The following is a 20,857-nucleotide window of genomic DNA, read 5'->3' as shown; positions in this document are numbered from 1 at the left end:
AGTTAGCAAATTCAGGGATAGAGTCCTCTAAGAGAGACCTGGTGATTTCATGAAACATCATTTCATCAATCAAATCAACAAATTGGTATTAAGAGTATATTGTGATAAATGAACATATAATTTTTCCAAATTAGTAGACTTTCCAAAAGATTGGAAGTTTTACATCCAAAAAAGTAGACAATAGAAGCTTTAATGGTACATTACCTTTTCATTAATTTCCCATGTCCTGGCCATCGCCTTATCAGAAGACAAGCAGTACTCAGGATTTGAGTCCACACAGCAGTGCACAGTCTGAATTAATGGGAAGAAGACACAACAAGAGAACAATCAACTCCTTGCCTCCATCAGAGCTTAACACCCCCTTGGAAGTGACCTTTCACAAAAACATAGATCAAATACTAACAATAGCTCTACAGGCTCTGGTTTCAAACTTAAGTGAGGCAAGGTGCCCCACACCTTCGCTCATGTGATCACAGGATTGTAAAAGTCAGAGACGCAAGGACTGTTGACAGCTGAGAATGAGACCTTTAATGGACGGCCTTTAAAAGGGGATGAGATTTCTAGTTTGAAGGCTAGCATGGACAAGACCTTGTGGGATATGATGTGTAGAAAAGAGGACAGCTGGGGTTCCAGCTGCATAACTGGCCAGCATGCTTTGTAAGATTTCATTTCTACCAGAGTTTCATAATATATCCTAAATTCTGTGTAAGGCCAAGAAAATCAGATTTCATGTTTAAGAAAGATCTTGGCTGCCATTATTCATGGTAGCCTCAGAATGATATGCCTTATAAATGTCCTTCATGGTATGACACACTTGAGTTTTGTGCAATTTCTAGAACTTGGTCTAAATACAGATTCATTTAGAATATTACTGAATATAAATGATCTAGTTTTCGATATTACACTACATATACGTCCCATACATAATTGGTGTGGGCTTATCACCTGTTGCTGCTAATCAAAGAAAAGAAAAAAGCTTGTCCTGACTTGTTGCATCACAAGCTGTCCCCAAGCTGTCCTCTAAACCACCAAGCCCCCAAAGGCAGCTAGCAGGAATTTGGCAAGTTATCTTTATGCTCAAGGATAAAGAGAAGAAAACAATGCCTTGTCAACAGAAGCAGGCCAAGGGCACTTGCAGCAGAGAACTATTGGACAGCAGCCTGGAGTATAGGTCACAACAATATAACATGTTGTGTATGTAGGTTTATATATATATATTTTTTCTATGCTTTTATATCCATTTTGATATTTTCTTCAAAAAAAGGAAGTTCGTCTGTATTATTTGAACAATCAAAGAGAGGTGATAGTAAAATGAAAATAAAACAAAAATCTCAGATATAAAATTTGATTTTATAAATTATAACATTCAGTGCAGTCAAACTTTTTTATTACTTCATTTATAATAAAAACACATAGAAATCAATTTTTGTTCATTTGTGCAAAAATCTAGTGGCAGAAAAAACAGCAACTTTTGACAACTTTTATTCATATAAAACCTTTGTTTGACCTCACCTGGAACTGATCTGCTCAATATAATTAGAATAATCTTTGATTAATACCAGTATAGAGAAAAAAAGTCATCCTTAAATATATGTCATCAGAATAAATATACACCTTAAATCTATATGAAGACTTTAAAGACACAGTCTCTGACATCATAATAAAGTAAAAGTATACAGTTTACATCCACGTCTGTGAAAACATGGATGCTTCACAACATCTTCCCCTCGACATAAGATCTCTACAATCAGCACAGTTTTAAGGTGGACACCCAAGATTAGTGTCACCTATTCAGTATCTGACCAAATGTCTACCTTTCTGTTCCTGAATTATGACACTGATTAATGGCCATAAGTGTTTTTGCAGATAATTATGATGTCACAGTGAACTTTACTTCTGACCTTTTGGATAAAATGTCATCACTTCATAATTTTATCCTATGAGACATTTCTGTGGAATTTTGTCATAATTAGCATATGACTTCTTGATTTATGGCCAAAAACACGTTTTGTGAGGTCACAGGACCTTGACCTCCAACCAAATTCTGATCTGTTCATTCTTGAGTCCAAGTGAACATTTGTGCCAGATCTGAAAAAAAAAACCTCACAGTGATCCTAAGATATCTTGTTGACCAGAATGAGAAGGATGCAAAGTCACACTGACCATGACGTTTGACCACAAAAATGTAATCAGTTTATCGTTGAGTTCAAATAGACGTTTGTACAAAATTTTAATAAATTCCACTGAGATAAAATATCGTGTTCAACAGAATGGGATGGACAGACAGCGGATGGATAACCCAAAAACATAATGCCTCCAGGCACAGCTATCACAACTATTATTTTTACTCCTAAAAGTTGTTTAATGCCAATATGTGGCAAGTACTTAATTCACAGCAATGCAATAAAGAATCTTTTCCAATGCAGACTTCTCCAAATAAAATTACTATGAAAAGTTACTACATTTTTAACAAATAAAATTGTAGAAAACTTTTTATATCGTATTAGCCTTTTTGTTATGACTTCACAAAAAACTGACTCAACGATAGAACCAATTCCTTTTTCCTGGATGAAAGTCCTGTGTTTGTTTAACCCATCCAACCGCCTTACCTCCCTCCCTCCAACCATATGCAGACTTATCCGCTCGTTACACTACCTCAGTTGCTCTGAGTGTCAAATATTGCCACAAATAGGTTTAAATTGGAACTACAAAAGCCCAGTGCGTGTCATAGACATGCTAAAAGGTGTTTCGGCGCTAGTATCCTACGTCGAGGGGCGCCACAAAATGTCATTATCTGATGACCTGAGAATGAAAATGAGCTGCTTTATCTATACGTATGTATATACAAAGACCCGATAAACACTTTTAGGGATGAACAGTAGTTAGGGTAAAAATACAACATCTGACAGCTAAACTGCACATCACATACTGTATAATCACAATTTACAATACTATTGCTTAGCTGTATTGATTTATACCTTGACCTTTTTGTGTTTTTATGTACTATTTGTTAATTATATGTAATGGAAAGAGCTAAAACCACAATGTTGGATACTACCCGATTTAATCAAATCATCATCTAACCCCAAAGATGTAGCAAGATTGAGGACAAATGTAATTTTGTTTTTAAACTTTGTTTAAAATAGATCTTCCTTCTACCTTCTACATACAAAAGACTGATATAAGGGAGTGATTTTAGTCTCCCTAAACTTTTCCAGTTGCCTAGATTAGTGCATGAACCAAAGGGACTGTGGGTATTGTAGAGTATCTGTAAAGGCATCCTAGGAGACCACAATCAGTGACAGTTCCTACAGATTTTGGTTTTGAACTAATTCATCTGACTTGACTGCAAAAGCCCATATGCTTGCAGCCCTGGTCTGGATCATTTAAAAGTGTCTGCCTCAAAAGGTCAGCTCAAGTAACAACACGTTCATGTGGCCTAATATAACTAGCAGTTGGATTGCATAATGTTTGAACAATTCTACTGATGGTAAAGAAAAGGAAACAATGCCATGTGACCAGGCACATATCTGTGAACAGTGGTGAGTGATAAAAAAGAGATCTCACAGCTGTGACCTTGGCCTTGTCTTGCCAATCTGCAGACAACAGCTGCAACTCTTTATTCTCCCCCTTGAAATGTATTTCACACCCTATCACTTGACAGACTATTGTTGAACTTCAGATCTCGAGATGTTGGATGTCCCATAAATCCCACTTGCCAGCTTTATTTAGAGTATAGAGGCAAAGTCTATGATAAACATGAATGAAAAATACATAATTATAAGCTCAGTGTTTTTTTTTTCTTCTCTGTAACAAATAACCATTTATACAAACATTCACACTAATGTGTTTAAAAGGAAGAACACATGCTTATTTAGTGCTGTTATGGGGCATGCAGTATAGTACAACTTATAATGTCTTGATCAAGCATTAATACAAATAATTAATTAAATCACTTTAAATTTAAGCGTTGTAAATGAAAAGGGATTTTCTAGTTCCTTTACAATAATCATGCCCTCAGAAGTTTTGCCAACACCGATTTATGTAGTTTAATCAAAGAATAGAGACTTTTAATCATGACATTTCCAGCATTTAGTTTACTCAATTGCAAGATATTCTGATGTTGATTTTTATTCCACAACTGCTTAATATTACTTATTGGCACGAAAGAGAATTACTTGATAGACTGCAGCTTGTCCCTTGTCCCCCACCTCTTGCCTCCCCCTTTCTTTGTCATGTTCAGTGTAGCGTATTAGTGTGTTGTTCACAAGGTGAGAGCAACAATAGCAGCCCAAGGCTCTACCCAATTTGGAGAATGCTTTTTGTGAAAGGCAACCTGGATGCCATTTCTCTGATATGCATCCCCATATTTGGTTGACTAACAACCTTTATTAAGAGGGGCAAGTCTGGTGTCAGCCACTGGATCCATCATTTCACTTGACAAAGGTTGACGGTCAAAGGTAAGAAAAACATCAAGAGGGTAACTGCTGTGTTGCATGTGACAAATGTTTGTTGATGATGTTGGAATTACTCCCAGCTATACCTAGACAGTTTTTACTGCTCACACATTTTGTAAGGGGTTAGTGATACATTTTGACTGAGATGATTTATCGGACATTTTTATTATATAAACTGAGAAGGACACATTATGAACATTGGGAAAGGGCAGGAAAAATGCTTGCATACCAATTGGAAAAACTTGAACAGAAGCACTCTATAACTTCTTTAAGGGATAGTAGTGGCACTATTATAAGTCATCAGGAGGCTATTAATGATACCTTTAGAAGTTTTTTTTATATCTTTATATAACTCTGAATATTAGGCTAAAGAAGACTTTTTTTTCAAAAATGTACCCTTGCCAAAGTAAGAGGAGGAAGAGTAAGGAAAACTTGATGTCTCTGTTTCAGAGGTAGAAATTTACAACACTATTAAAACTTCAGCTCCTAAAAATGACGGTTACACGACAAAATTTTGTGTGTTGAGTGTTTTCCAAAAGAAGTCACACCACTGCTTTGCTGTTTATATAATGATGTTATACAGAAGCAATCGATGCCTCCCACAATGCAGAAAGTCATCATATCATTATTACCAAAACCTGGGAGAGACCATTTCGATGTAAAAACTTACAGGCCAGGAAGTTTGCTCAATAATGACTACAAACTTATTGCAAAAATATTAGCAAAATGGTTAGAAAAATTGTTGCAAATTTAATTCATGTGGATCAAGTTGGTTTTATCCCAGGGTGGCTTTTATCCAATAATATGGAGAAGGCTTCTGCAAACCGGATGCTGAGAAAGCTTTCGATAGATTAGAATGGCCATATCTATTCTATACTCTTTCTAGATATGATTTTGGCCCACTGTGTTTACAGTGGACCAGAGCACTCTATCATGAACCTGTCTCCTTGGTAAAAAGTAATGGCTTGATTTTGGCTCCCTTTCAGCTCTGGCGTTTCACTGGACAAGGGTTTCCCTTGTCTCACTTATAGTTCATTTTAGCCTTAGAGCCATTAACATGTGCAATTCGAAAAGACAACGATGTTTCAGGCGTTTTAATTAATGATCATGATTTCAAGTTAAATATGTACAGGGATGATATTTTCTTGGCCCTATCCAAACCATCATACTCTATATCAGAAGTGCCAGAAATTATTAATTTATTTGGCAGCCCTTCAGGCTATAAAATAAATGAGACTAAAAGTGAAGCCATACCTCTAAACAAATGTACACACTCTACTGATCTTGGACCAGCTCCTTTTGAGAGAACAGAGTGTATGAAATACTTGGGCATAATAATCAGAACACCTATAAGTAAAATATTTGATCTTAATACACAGTCTTTATCATGTAATATAAAGGAAGACCTTAAAAGGTGGTCTACCATGCCTTTGTCCTTGTGGGGAAGAGCGAAAATCCGAAAGACGGACGTTCTGCCAAGAATTACTTTTTTATTTTCTTCTGTTCCCTTTTTTCCCCAAAAAATCTGGTTTGATACTGTAAATACAATGCTCTCTTTTCTGTGGAACAACAAGAAGCCTAGAATTAATTTAAAACAACTATCATTGCCAAGAAACAAAGGTAGTCTTTGAGTCCCAGATGTGTTTTTGTATTATCTTGCATTCAATGCCAGATATTCCCTTACTCAGGGTTATAAAAAGAATAGAGAAAAAGGGAGTTGTGTTTGGCTGGAAATGAAATAAGTTGATTCTTATTTTCAACATCTTGTTGCAAATAAGAATCAACTTATTTCATTACCCTCACTTTGGTATGATTCTGTTTCACCTAAAAAACTAGACAATTCTATTATTAAGTTCTCGTGCAACATAAGTAGAGAAATCCATAAAAGAATGGGTACTACAAGAAATGCTCTACCATCCTGCCTAATATAGCATAACGCTGCTTTTAAGGCTGCAGGGAATCCATTGTCCAATAGTACATGGTATCAACACAATATTAAAGAAATTTTGCAAATTGTGGAGAACAGGGTGATTTTACCCCATTAAGAACTTAGAAGAAGATATAATTTAAATATGAACAGCTTTTTGCAGTGTGCCCAATTAAAATCATTTTTTTTCCAAATTTCCCAAAGAATATTTTGACTATAACTATGAGATAGATAAAAAAATTTGATTCTTATCATTAGACAGAGAAGGTGTCGCTGGTTTATACAAGATGTTGCGCCAGTCCTCCTCAAATCCCAACACTCAGACTCGGTCTCAATGGGAACATGGTTTGGGGTTGAATTCAGTTAAGCTGAATGGGAGGATATTTGGAGAGACATTAAAACAATTTCAAAATCAGTAAGAGGTAGAATAAGCCATTGAAAATTCTTCATAGAGCTTATATCACTCCCTCTAGACTTAAAAAATGGACCCAAATGTTTTAGAACTCTGTTGGCATGAATCTACAAGTGGGAACTTTGTAGCATATGTTGTGACACTGCCACAACATATGCTACAAATCACATCACACCAAAAGTCAAACCAAAAGTCAAGTCCTTTTGGTTTGATGTGTGTCATTTAACTTCAATTATTATGAAGACAGATATTTCACCATGTCCAGGCACATGCCTGCTAGGGCACAGAGCAGCACAACTCAAGACAAATAAAGACAGAAGCTGATAAAAGAAGGATTTTGTCAAACTGAAATACTCGCAAGCCAAAATGTTTTCTCAATAGAAACATGGCTACTTGAGTATTTCAAACTTCTGGTTATGCATCAAATAGCTGATATATTAAATGACACTAATCTTAAGCATCTTATCCTTAACCAAAGCCATTTGGAGCCAGGTGTGGGGATGTGTCTCAACATCCAAAATGACAATTTAATTAATTTCAGTTATGAGAAGCCCAGTGCTTTCATTCTTTGTTCTGAGGCTTGTGTCGATCCGAAGATAAAGTGGACCTCATGATGATGAACTGAATATTTTTATTTATTTATTTATTTAGTTATGTGGTACTGCATGCACTATATATCCCCTTCTATGTTAAATGTCAATAAACGTGTTAATATCATGTTATGTTTTCTCTGTTGTTGTCTTTAGTGGTGTGTAGTGATTTGGATTTGTGTGTCTTACTTTGTTATGTATAAATGTAAAAGTGTAATTTTAAAAAAAGAGATGATTTATTGTGTTACTGTGACTTTTTTGTTCCTTTTTTTACTTCTCACTTTATTTGTCTTCAATAATGATGTAATGTGACATTTGGTTTGCTTCTGTCTACTAAATACAAATACCCCAGATCCCAGTTTCTTGTGGAGTGAAACACCTCAGGTAAAATTCACAGCAACATTTAAGTGACAATGCAATCATTTTTAAATTAAGAAATACGACAGCTAACTCAAATATTAAGCATCTTGCTTTTTTTTGATACATGCTTATGTCATGCCAACAAATTAATGCCTTTTCTGATTTTGACATTTTGGGATTGTTGTTGTTGCATATGAAAAGGCCTGACCTCTGCGTGTCTCTATAACCCTAATGTTAGAGGCACCTCCATTTCTTAAAAGGACAAAAGCTAAACAATAAATTGTCTTGAATAATAAAGGCATGCTATCAGGACAACAATTATAAATAAATGAATATATTTTACTTGTCCTGAAGATGTTTCCACTTGGGTGCTGTTAATAACCAATAGGTCACATGTGTATGAAAAGAAAATCATACTCCTTAATTTTTTTTCTCACAAGGCTGAAAAATGGGTGATGCCGCCATGGCGGAATTTGGGACTGCTGCTTCCTATCTTAGGAAGTCAGATAAGGAACGTCTGGAAGCCCAGACTCGTCCTTTTGACATGAAGAAGGAGTGCTTTGTTCCTGACCCTGAGGTTGAGTACGTCAAGGCATCCATCACGAGTCGTGATGGTGACAAAGTCACTGCCCAGACTGAACATGGAAAAGTATGTATATCATTTTAATATAGTTCAGTTCAAACATATGCTAAAATATATTTTGACCTTTGATTAAGACTGCATTATCTCTTTCTGCAGACTGTCACAGTAAAGGAGTGTGATGTACACCCTCAGAACCCGCCAAAGTTTGATAAAATTGAAGACATGGCGATGTTCACCTTTCTCCATGAGCCTGCTGTGCTGTTTAACCTCAAAGAGCGTTATGCAGCATGGATGATATACGTAAGACACTTGCTGTATCTGTAACTATCTTCTGTTAAAAAGACATTTTAGCATATGAAACCCCTATTGTCTATCCCTCTCTTAATATGGCAGACCTACTCTGGGCTCTTCTGTGTGACTGTCAACCCCTACAAGTGGCTGCCAGTCTACAACCAAGAGGTGGTTGTTGCTTATAGAGGAAAGAAGAGGAGTGAAGCTCCTCCTCATATCTTCTCCATCTCTGATAATGCCTACCAGTACATGCTGGCAGGTAGACCATCGATTTTAGTCTTCATTTTGTCTTAATATTCATCTATGATTTCAATACAATTTTATACCGATAATCTGAAAACCTCTTTTGCTGACAGACAGAGAAAACCAGTCAATCCTGATCACGTAAGTCACAGAGCAAGAGAACAATGTCTTCAGTAGTTAAGACTAATAGGTCTTGGACTTAAACTTTCTGTCTTCCACTCAGTGGAGAATCCGGTGCTGGAAAGACAGTAAACACCAAGCGTGTTATTCAGTACTTTGCCAGCATTGCTGCTGTCCCAGGTGGGAAGAAAGATCAAGCTGCTGAAAAGAAGGTATGTATCAAACATTTTTATTTAAATGATACAACCAAATTATCAATGCTAAATAATTTATTTACTTGTAAGTTACTCAGTTTAAGTAAGTAAATCAAGTTTCAGTTTTTTGTCTCTATTTGACAAACTCAGGGTACCCTGGAGGATCAAATTATCCAGGCTAACCCTGCTCTGGAGGCCTTTGGTAACGCCAAGACCATCAGGAATGACAACTCCTCCAGATTTGTGAGTTTCTGTGTAACTGCAGTGAGGCTGCTTGATCGTCATTGATAGTTACTTTTCATATTTGAAATATAAATGAATACTACTCTTCCTCTTAGGGTAAATTTATCAGAATTCATTTTGACAACCGAGGAAAGCTGGCCTCTGCTGATATCGAAACATGTAAGTGAAAGTAAATACATCAATTCATCTATTTCCTAGGGCACCCATTCTTTGCACTGATTTGTGGTGCGAGAGCCAATCCCAGTATGTAAGCGGCACTGTACACCAGTAACAGTAACATAAAACATTTATTTCATCTCCGACAGACCTTCTGGAAAAGTCTCGTGTGACCTATCAGCTTAAAGCTGAGAGGGACTACCACATTTTCTACCAGATCTTGTCTCAGGCAAAGCCTGAACTTCTGGGCAAGTGTACAATATACATGTGACATAATGGTTACTATTAACTGGGTTGTTTCATGCATTGTATCATGAAATAAATATTTTCTATTTTGTGACTATACTTTCAGAAATGTTGCTCATTACCAACAACCCCTATGACTACGCCTTCATCTCCCAGGGAGAGACGACAGTAGCCTCTATCAATGATTCTGAAGAGCTAATGGCCACTGATGTGAGCTGAATCTTCAATTCATGACAGCAACATTTTTTAGTTAAATATCAACTTAGAACAAAATAAGGAAATACCATAATTACACTTGTTGATTTGATTCAGGATGCCTTTGATGTGCTGGGCTTCACTCAAGAAGAGAAGAACAGTATTTACAAGCTGACTGGTGCCATTATGCACTATGGTAACATGAAGTTTAAGCAGAAGCAGCGAGAGGAGCAGGCTGAAGCCGATGGCACTGAAGGTGAGAGGTTTTGATATGTTTATTGCTATAATTATTATCTTCAGTATTATTATAATCAAAGATTTGGCACAGGGCGGATTCAGATTTTTAACTGTTCTTCAGTCATAATAATGAATTAAAAATAAAACTTTTCAGCTGTCTATGTTTTTACTCACTACTCTCTTTATTATCTCTTTATTAGATACAGCTAGCTAAAACTAATGCAGTCTAATACAACGGTCTAGCAATAACAGTCAGGTTGCAGAGGCAGAGACTTATGCAGACTGATACATTTCTCCACTTTCTCAGTTGCTGACAAAGTTGCATATCTGATGGGCCTGAACTCTGCTGACCTCATCAAAGGTCTGTGTCACCCAAGAGTCAAAGTAGGAAATGAGTGGGTCACCAAAGGACAAAATGTTGCTCAGGTAATGACCTGAAGGAAACCTTTTGAGGAAAGTTTGATTCAATAAAAAGTAATGTTTTAAAAATGCTACTAATATTTTTTTCTCAAGGTGTACTATGCAGTTGGTGCACTGTCTAAATCAGTGTATGAGAAGATGTTTCTGTGGATGGTGGTGAGAATTAACCAATCCCTGGACACCAAGCAGCCGCGCCAGTACTTCATTGGCGTACTGGACATTGCTGGATTTGAGATTTTTGATGTAAGTTTGGAATGGAATTAGCAGCTAATGAACATGAGTAAACAATATTTGCTTATAATTGTCATGCCTGTGTTAATTTCTGGCTTCTTTCAATGTTATTACAGTTCAACACCTTTGAGCAGCTGTGCATCAACTTCACAAATGAAAAACTGCAACAGTTTTTCAACCACCACATGTTTGTGCTGGAGCAGGAAGAGTACAAGAAAGAGGGCATTGAATGGACTTTCATAGATTTTGGCATGGACTTGCAGGCCTGCATTGACCTGATTGAAAAGGTGTGAAACTGGATTACTACATATTCAGACAGGTGAAATAATGACTGAATTTGTTTTTCTTCAACCCACTCATATTTGTCCCCTCAGCCCATGGGTATCATGTCCATCCTTGAAGAGGAGTGCATGTTCCCCAAAGCCTCTGATGCAACCTTTAAAGCTAAGCTCTATGACAACCACCTGGGCAAATCAAATAACTTCCAGAAGCCCAGAATTGTCAAAGGGAAAGCAGAGGCCCATTTCTCCCTGGTTCACTATGCTGGAACTGTTGATTATAATATCAACAACTGGCTGGTAAAGAACAAGGATCCTCTGAATGAGACTGTGGTTGGACTCTACCAGAAGTCTACTCTCAAGCTGTTATCTGTGCTCTTTGCCAATTATGCTGGAGCTGATTCAGGTATGTTCACACTCACTAGTTAAAATAAATGTAAATTAACTAAATCTTACAATAATGGACAACGATGACTGACATCTTGATATAGATTCAATTACTGTATAGTTTTTGTACAGTTTTTTGTCTACTAAAGTTATTTTTATTTATTCTTTTTAGCTGATGCTGGTGGAAAGAAAGGTGGCAAGAAGAAAGGTTCATCCTTTCAGACAGTATCAGCTTTGCACAGGGTATGCTATTTGTGGGTTTCTTTTCTGTTCATATTTTCAATTGGCCAATTGCTGACACATCTAAGTTAGGAATATAATTGTGGGCACATCACATGTAGGTTCAAGGTTTGTTTCAAACAGCATAACTGAAAAGAGGGAAAAGCTATCAAGACAGAAAACTTCTTCAGGGTAATAATTTACCAACATTACTGTTTACTACATACTTTCCCAAGGCTATGACACAATTACTGAGCTCTAAGGTATTAAATAATTTGGGAATGCATTTAAATTTACAACACAGTTCTTTTGAAGTTATCATAACACACAGAGTGAATACATAGAATATATTTTAAGTTATAATTTAAACTTTGCAGGAGAACCTGAACAAGCTGATGACCAACTTGAGGTCTACTCACCCTCACTTTGTGCGCTGCATCATCCCCAATGAGACCAAGACTCCTGGGGCCATGGAGAACCCTCTGGTGATGCACCAGCTGCGCTGTAACGGTGTGCTGGAAGGCATCAGGATCTGCAGAAAGGGCTTCCCCAACAGGATCCTCTATGGAGATTTCAAACAGAGGTTTGCATGTGATGGACTAAATTTGTAACTACCAATGAAAACAAATGAATGTCTTGTCATAATTATTTTGGGGTTTTTATACATTTTTTCACAACATGCTAAACAATTCATTAGTTGAATTTGTTATTCATTTGTTATTGAATTTGAAGATACCGTATTTTGAACCCTAATGCAATTCCTGAGGGACAGTTCATCGACAACAAGAAGGCTGCCGAGAAACTTTTAGGCTCTCTTGATATTGACCACAACCAATACAAACTGGGACACACCAAGGTCAGGATTATATACAGAAAATAAATTATGCATAACAGACACAGTACATTGTTACTGAGTATCTTATTTGCCCCAATAAAAAGGTGTTCTTCAAAGCTGGACTACTGGGTCTGCTGGAGGAGATGCGAGATGACCGACTGGCACTTATCATCACTGGTATCCAAGCCCGGTCAAGAGGCCTTCTGGCAAGAATTGAATTCCAAAAGATCGTCGAACGCAGGTAAATGCTCATGGCAAGGCCCAACATCCTTAGTCAAGTCAGGTCTGTTTTATCCATATAGCCCAACATCATAAATTTGCCTCAAGGAGCTTCACAATGTGGGTGAAGACTCTCAGTCATCTAGGTCATGGTGATTCTAAGTGCTATATCGTAGGTAACTGGTCTTGCTTGAGTTTCTTGAAAATGTTTCCCCTCTCATCCCAGAGGCTTCTTTAGTTGTAACTGACTGGTTGGGAGTCCTTTGACAGACTTTAAACCCTGTATGGGTGTGAAACCCTACTGAGTTGTTGAGGCCATGTGAGGTCTGAGTTTCAGAGTTGGAATGGTCACGTGTGAGTCATGGACCCACCCAGCAAACATGTAGGTCTTTAGGGTTGGATGGGTCAAGGTTAGAACAAGTTTGAAGAAAAAACAATCAATGTATAAAGATTTAAGAAACCACATCCTTTGATGACAAGGTGTGCCTAAAAAGTAGACGTACTCTTCATTACATACCCGAACCAAACAGTACAACGGCCACTGAACAAAATATCAAACATAGAAGAGCATTGTAAGGGGGGAAATGATCTAGGTAGTATTGGAAATGATTTTTTTGTTATTTTTGTTATTGTTTGTTTGTTCTGGTACATGAAAGCATAAACTTATATAATCCTGGATTTTCCCTGCTGTAGATGGCTTTATGATCATTGATCTGTTGTCCACAGGGACGCACTACTTGTGATACAGTGGAACATCCGCGCCTTCATGGGGGTCAAGAATTGGCCTTGGATGAAGATGTATTTCAAGATTAAACCTCTGTTGAAATCAGCAGAGACTGAAAAAGAGATGGCCAACATGAAAGAGGAGTTTACCAAATTAAAAGAGGCTTTCGCAAAATCTGAAGCTCGCAAGAAGGAACTTGAGGAAAAAATGGTTACACTTCTCCAAGAGAAGAACGACCTGCAGCTTCAAGTTCAATCTGTATGTTTAAAATCTGTCATAATTACAAATAACAAAATCAAACATTGTCAGCTATTGTTTAATGCTGTGCCTCTTCAAATAACAGGAGCAAGATAACCTCTGTGATGCTGAAGAAAGATGTGAGGGGCTGATCAAGAGCAAGATCCAGTTGGAGGCAAAAATCAAAGAGCTGACAGAAAGACTGGAGGATGAGGAGGAAATGAATGCTGAACTGACTGCTAAGAAGAGGAAGCTGGAGGATGAGTGCTCTGAGCTGAAGAAAGACATTGACGACTTGGAATTAACTCTGGCTAAAGTGGAGAAAGAGAAGCATGCCACTGAGAACAAGGTACCAGAAACAATAATTACTGTGAAGTTGCTCTTTGTATTCAAAATGGCATTGGTGTTGAAGTACTTGATTGAAAAAAATCCTCTGGCCATAGGTGAAGAACATGACCGAGGAGATGGCTGCTCTGGATGAAATCATTGCTAAGTTGACCAAGGAAAAGAAAGCCTTACAGGAAGCTCATCAGCAAACGCTGGATGATCTGCAGAGTGAAGAAGACAAAGTCAACACTCTGACCAAGGCCAAGGCTAAGCTGGAGCAGCAAGTGGATGATGTAGGCACATGGAAAACCTGGCATGTTTGAAAATCAATTAAATTGATTTTCACTAAACACTAAATACTGTGGACATATTAAACTAATCATAATAATCATCCACCACAGCTTGAAGGATCCCTTGAGCAAGAAAAGAAAATACGCATGGATCTTGAGAGAGCAAAGCGGAAGCTTGAGGGGGATCTAAAGTTAGCCCATGAGAGTCTCATGGACTTGGAAAATGACAAGCAGCAACTCGAAGAGAGGCTGAAAAAGTAACATGAAAATTGTATTTGTGTGACACATCAATAGCGTTAAAACCGTGTCAGCTAGTATATTTAACCTGGTTTTATATCCACAGGAAAGATTTTGAAATCAGTCAGCTAGTTGGCAAAATAGAAGATGAACAAGCGATGAGTGCCCAACTCCAGAAAAAACTGAAGGAGTTGCAGGTAAAATTAAAAAAGATAGTAAACTTGCTTGAATATGATATTTGACTGTTGCCATTATTCACTGCAAAAAACAATTGTGATTTTGGCCTAGGCCCGCATTGAGGAGCTGGAGGAAGAGCTGGAGGCAGAGCGAGCTGCCCGAGCCAAAGTGGAGAAGCAGAGAGCAGACTTGGCCAGAGAGCTGGAGGAGATCAGTGAGAGGCTGGAGGAGGCTGGTGGAGCAACATCTGCCCAGATTGAGATGAACAAGAAGAGGGAGGCTGAGTTCCTGAAACTCCGCAGAGACCTTGAAGAGGCCACTCTGCAGCATGAAGCCACTGCTGCCACACTCAGGAAGAAACAAGCTGACAGTGTTGCTGATCTGGGAGAGCAGATTGACAACCTGCAAAGAGTCAAGCAGAAACTGGAGAAGGAGAAAAGTGAGCTTAGATTGGAGCTGGATGATGTTGTCTCCAATATGGAGCAGACTGTGAAGTCAAAGGTAAAACAAATGTTTTTCGACTCATCAGCTGATGATCATTATGTTTTGTTGGACTAAGATACCTTTCACTTCTTTTGAAGTAGGTTTTGTGCCATTGTTGATGCTTTTTGTTTGCAGAACAATTTGGAGAAAATGTGCAGGTCTCTGGAGGACCAGATGAATGAATACAAAACAAAGGCAGAAGAGGGACAACGTGCCATCAATGACTTCACCATGCAGAAAGCAAAGCTTCAAACTGAGAATGGTATGTAACTGATTTGAACAATGTGTTTTGTTCAGGATATTATGAGGTACTCATTTTATTCTTACATCAAAATTAGGTGAACTTGCAAGACGACTTGAGGAAAAGGATTCCCTGGTGTCTCAACTAACCAGAGGAAAACAGTCATACACTCAACAAATTGAGGACCTTAAAAGACAACTAGAAGAGGAAGTTAAGGTAGCAAGCAAATAACAATGAGAACTTGATACAGATGTCAGTGTAAAGATCCACAAAGATATGCTTTTATTTCAGGCCAAGAATGCTTTAGCCCATGCAGTGCAGTCTGCTCGTCATGACTGTGACCTGCTCAGGGAGCAGTATGAGGAGGAGCTGGAGGCCAAGGCTGAATTGCAGCGTGGCATGTCCAAGGCCAACTCGGAGGTGGCTCAGTGGAGAACTAAGTACGAAACTGATGCCATCCAGAGAACCGAGGAACTGGAGGAGGCCAAGTGAGTAAAATGCATTTCTACTCCAACAACTTGGCAAAGTATAAAAGCAGTAAACCCTGAATGAACTGTATCATAATGCAGGAAGAAGCTGGCTCAGCGTCTGCAGGAGGCTGAGGAAACTGCTGAAGCAGTAAATGCTAAATGTTCCTCTCTGGAGAAGACCAAACACAGGCTGCAGAATGAGATTGAAGATCTTATGGTTGACGTGGAGAGGTCTAATGCTGCTGCTGCTGCTCTGGACAAGAAGCAAAGAAACTTTGACAAGGTTGGATTTTAAATACATAAGGCACCTTTGCTCTCTTAGATGAAGAATTTGAGTATAATTGACCTTGAGGCACACATATTTCAGATCTTGGCAGAGTGGAAACAAAAGTATGAAGAGTCTCAAACAGAGCTGGAGAGCTCTCAAAAGGAGGCCAGGTCCCTGAGCACTGAACTCTTCAAACTGAAGAACTCCTATGAAGAATCACTGGAACATCTGGAGACGATGAAGCGAGAGAATAAGAATCTGCAGGGTAAGGGTAACTCCAGCTTATGCCTCTATTGTAGAATTTGTTTAGTGACTAAACCCTTAATAATGTTGCATGTTGTTTTTCAGAGGAAATATCTGACCTCACTGAGCAAATTGGGGAGAGTGGGAAGAGTATTCATGAGCTTGAGAAGATTCGAAAACAGTTGGAGCAAGAGAAGTCTGAGATACAAGCAGCCCTGGAAGAAGCAGAGGTGTGTTGAAATCAGAGTTCTCACAGAGGACCTTATGCGTGTTTTTTGGTAATTGGTAATAACCAGTTTTATTCATTTATTTTTATTTCATAATAGGCCTCATTAGAGCATGAGGAAGGGAAGATTCTCAGAGCCCAGCTTGAATTTAACCAGATTAAGGCCGATATTGAGCGCAAGCTGGCTGAGAAAGATGAAGAGATGGAGCAAGCAAAGAGAAACCAACAGCGTACTGTGGACACTCTTCAAAGCTCTCTCGAGGCAGAGACTCGCAGCAGGAATGAGGCCCTCCGTTTGAAGAAGAAGATGGAGGGAGACCTCAATGAGATGGAGATCCAGCTGAGCCAGGCCAACAGGCAGGCAGCTGAGGCTCAGAAACAACTTAAGGCTGTTCATGCACATCTAAAGGTTTGTGTTATTAACAAAAAACCCACCTGGGACATATAATGTTATTACTTGGTTTGACTTGCTTCACAATAAATGTCACTCTTCTAGGATGCACAACTCCAGCTTGATGAGTCTCTTCGAGCCAATGATGATCTGAAGGAAAACATTGCCATTGTAGAGAGACGCAACAACCTGCTTCAGGCTGAAGTGGAGGAGCTCAGGGCTGCTCTGGAACAAGCTGACAGAAGTCGCAAACTTGCTGAGCAAGAGCTGCTGGATGTTAGTGAAAGGGTGCAGCTACTGCACTCACAGGTAAGATGCAGTCACTGCACAGGTCTTCTCTCTTATCAATATACAGAGGAACTCTATAATCACAAGTTGAATTCCACCAGAACACCAGTCTGCTAAATCAAAAGAAGAAGCTGGAGGCTGATACGTCCCAGCTTCAGACTGAAGTGGAGGAAGCGGTGCAGGAGTGCAGGAATGCTGAAGAGAAGGCCAAGAAGGCCATTACTGATGCTGCCATGATGGCAGAGGAGCTGAAGAAAGAGCAGGACACCAGTGCTCACCTGGAGCGTATGAAGAAGAACATGGAGCAAACCATCAAAGACCTCCAGCACCGTTTAGATGAAGCTGAGCAGATCGCCATGAAGGGAGGCAAGAAGCAGGTGCAGAAGCTCGAGGCCAGGGTGAGTGTCAATAATTTCAAATGAACAACGCAATTAAATCACTGAATGATAAAAATCAAACAATTATGAAGATATTAGAACTGTTATGGTTCCTCATAATCAAAGCTCTACAAAAACATTAAATGCAAAAAAACTCAGTCTTTAAATCATTTCCTCAACAGATCAGAGAGCTGGAAAGTGAAGTAGAGGCTGAACAAAGAAAGTCCAGCGATGCTGTTAAGGGAATACGAAAATATGACAGACGAATCAAGGAGTTGACCTACCAGGCAAGTTTCAACTCATTTACAAAACTGTGGAACCCTGTAAGTGTAATTTCTATGTAATTACAAAACTTGTGTTATCATTTGTTTTCAGACAGAGGAGGATCGCAAGAATCTTGCCCGTCTGCAAGATCTGGTAGACAAGCTGCAGCTTAAGGTCAAAGCCTACAAGAGATCTGCAGAGGAAGCTGTAAGTATTCGTAATATTAAAGAGAAACTAATATAGAAAAATAAAGCATATAACCTGTATGAACTTACATCGTGCGTGAATACTCAACACCATGGCTCAATTCCTGATCAATATCCTACAAGCTATGTGGTAGAGCTGGACACTACAGCAACAAATAACTTTTAGCTTTGAAAAAATGACTCTGTAACAGGCTTTCTCTTGTCAGCACAGCAATAAAGTAGACTGATCATCCTTTGATAGTGGCATTTGATTTGCACATCCCAGTACAAACTGTCAGTAACCATTATTAAATAATTTGACACAAATATGGCTTCTTTTATTTTTTTTAAGAATTCAATTTTAAAAATCTATTGCCAGTGGTGTCAGCTGGTTTCATGCTTTTAAAAATAAGTTGCATTAAACCAGGCACATTAATCTTGCAGTCAAGTCAGGCACTGATGATATTGTGATTCTGCTCTACAGGAGGAACAGGCCAACAGTAATCTTACCAAGTTTCGTAAGATTCAGCATGAGCTTGATGAAGCTGAAGAGAGAGCTGACATCGCTGAGTCTCAGGTCAACAAGCTACGTGCCAAGAGCCGTGATGTGGGGTCAAAGGTCAGTTACTGATCATTGTTTTTGGTTCTTGTGTTGGGAACACTACATGTGCCAGTTTTTTGTCCAATTAGTGGTAAAGTAAATATAGTATTAATGCTCCCTTCAATCTGGACAATGTATTATTGTTAGAACATAAATAAAGTATAGCATTCATGGCAGTATATTCACACATTTTTACTCCTTCAGAAGAATATGATCACAGATAAAACACTGTGGTACTGTTCATGAACCAGTTAGAATCTATTAACTATGGACTAGAATCCATTAAGGCCACCAGTTAAATTATGTACAGTGTGCACAAAACCTTGTCACTAACAGTCAAGGGTGTCTGGGTAGTGCATTTAAAACATATACATATTTTGATTGTGCCACTTCTTCATAAAATATCATGCATTTATCAATAATTTAATCTATGACAAATGAGAAAAGTTTCATTGCTGACTTGTTTTTTCTCTTATTTCAGAAAGGACATGATGAGGAGTGAAGCTCATGGCATAAAGTTTTGTTTCTGAGGCACCTGATGTCTGAATAATGGTGCCTCCCTAAGCATGTCATTTGTTCAGTAGAATAAAAATAATCTGCATCTCAAACTATGCGTTGGCTTTTTTTGTAACTTCACCATATATGAGTAAATTGAAGATCTTACTGGTGACCTGGACTGGCTGATGTACCCATTACTTCTACTATTATCCATAACTATATAATTGAATTGCATTTCATTATTTTAATTGTGGCATCTATGTCACAATAATGACCTGTGCTTCACGTATAGGATTGTAGCTACACATTATTGCACAATTCCAAGAGCTTTTTTTTCTTTTTGTTGAAATCTGGATTTCTGTCCGTGCAAATGGTTATTACATGTGAATTTGAGTTTTCAGATCTATGTTGCAACATAATGAACATTAAGGCAGATAAAATATATTTTTAAATATGAATGTTGCTGCAAAGAAGCTACAAATTTTAAAACATGGATACTTCACACACACCTTCAACCCAACAGCACAAAACATCAATGCAATCATCGTAGTTTCAAGGTGGACACCCAAAATTAGTGTCACCAATTTATCATTGGATCAAATGTCTACCCTTCTGCTGCTGAGTTACGGCACCGAATAATGTCCAGAAAACATGATGTCAATTAGTCATTTGTGTAAGAAATGTTGTCATAATTAGCACATTAAATCTTCAGTAATTTCCAAAAACATGCTTTGTGAGGCCATAGTGAACTTTGTGACCTTTAACCACCAAAATCTAATCAACTGATCTTTGATCCAAGTGCACGCTGGTGCCAAATTTGAATTTTCTCCATATGTTCCTGATCAGTTACCTAATCAGTTCATCCTTGATGTCCAAGTGGACATTTGTGTCAAATTTTAAATTAAATTCCCTCCGGGCATTCTCAAGGTACCGTGCTCATGACAATGTGATGGACAGACGTATGGACATGCACTCATACGTACAGACAGACAGAGGGCAAATGAAAACATCATGCCTCCTGCAATGGCTGCTAGCAACTCAAAGGCATAATTTAATTTAAATTTTATACCCTCAATTCTTCTCTTTGTTCAATTTTTTTCCCCATGGTATTAAAAATGGTATCTAACATCCATTTTTTTGTAATGAGGTTATAAATTTCAGTTTAGTGAAAATACAAAATAGATCTGTCACAGATTATTGTCTGGTTATTTATATCCATATTATCACTACTGACTAAACAAATACTATTGGTAATATGAGGCAGCAATTCACAGACAGGCTTACCTGTTACACTGAGGTACTCTTGTTGAGGGTGTCTCGTTCCTGAGATTTGTGTTTCCCAAGAGAAGCCTAGAATTTTTTAAAAAAGAAAAGCATGAATGTGAAAGTCCAGCTCTTTTTCAGGTAATTATTTTAAATATGCAGCAATATTAAAGATTAAATTACATTTCTACAAATGCATAACAACAAACTTACAAGAATGAATA

General features: G+C 38.1%; 1 protein-coding gene across 1 annotated transcript; it reads left to right on the top strand.

The window, feature by feature from the left end:
• The first annotated feature begins 8,186 nt into the window (after positions 1-8,186).
• Positions 8,187-19,480, top strand: LOC121951961 (myosin-7). Its single transcript, XM_042498461.1, has 37 exons — positions 8,187-8,395; positions 8,486-8,629; positions 8,723-8,879; positions 8,977-9,004; positions 9,087-9,195; positions 9,328-9,420; positions 9,516-9,579; positions 9,726-9,824; positions 9,929-10,032; positions 10,135-10,273; positions 10,562-10,680; positions 10,768-10,917; positions 11,022-11,192; positions 11,280-11,589; positions 11,743-11,813; positions 12,167-12,372; positions 12,522-12,645; positions 12,729-12,865; positions 13,570-13,825; positions 13,911-14,153; positions 14,248-14,424; positions 14,533-14,678; positions 14,765-14,855; positions 14,947-15,336; positions 15,454-15,580; positions 15,657-15,775; positions 15,851-16,047; positions 16,129-16,312; positions 16,397-16,562; positions 16,646-16,770; positions 16,867-17,175; positions 17,263-17,466; positions 17,547-17,843; positions 18,005-18,109; positions 18,198-18,293; positions 18,756-18,890; positions 19,354-19,480. The coding sequence occupies exons 1-37, from the start codon at positions 8,195-8,197 to the stop codon at positions 19,372-19,374; spliced, it is 5,814 nt and encodes a 1,937-aa protein (XP_042354395.1). The 5' UTR covers positions 8,187-8,194; the 3' UTR covers positions 19,375-19,480.
• The last annotated feature ends 1,377 nt before the right edge of the window (positions 19,481-20,857 follow it).

Source organism: Plectropomus leopardus, chromosome 12 (assembly GCF_008729295.1).
Source record: "Plectropomus leopardus isolate mb chromosome 12, YSFRI_Pleo_2.0, whole genome shotgun sequence".
NCBI classification, from domain to species: domain Eukaryota; kingdom Metazoa; phylum Chordata; class Actinopteri; order Perciformes; family Serranidae; genus Plectropomus; species Plectropomus leopardus.
The sequence above is the reverse complement of the archived record's forward strand: the minus strand, read 5'-3'. Positions and strand labels throughout refer to the sequence as shown.

Bases quoted from the DNA above. Each gene is read 5' to 3' on its own strand.
- LOC121951961 (XM_042498461.1), top strand. From the start codon at position 8,195: ATGGGTGATGCCGCCATGGCGGAATTTGGGACTGCTGCTTCCTATCTT. The intron at 12,373-12,521 runs GTTTGCATGTGA...TTGAATTTGAAG, and splicing joins TATGGAGATTTCAAACAGAG to ATACCGTATTTTGAACCCTA. The intron at 14,425-14,532 runs GTAGGCACATGG...CATCCACCACAG, and splicing joins TGGAGCAGCAAGTGGATGAT to CTTGAAGGATCCCTTGAGCA.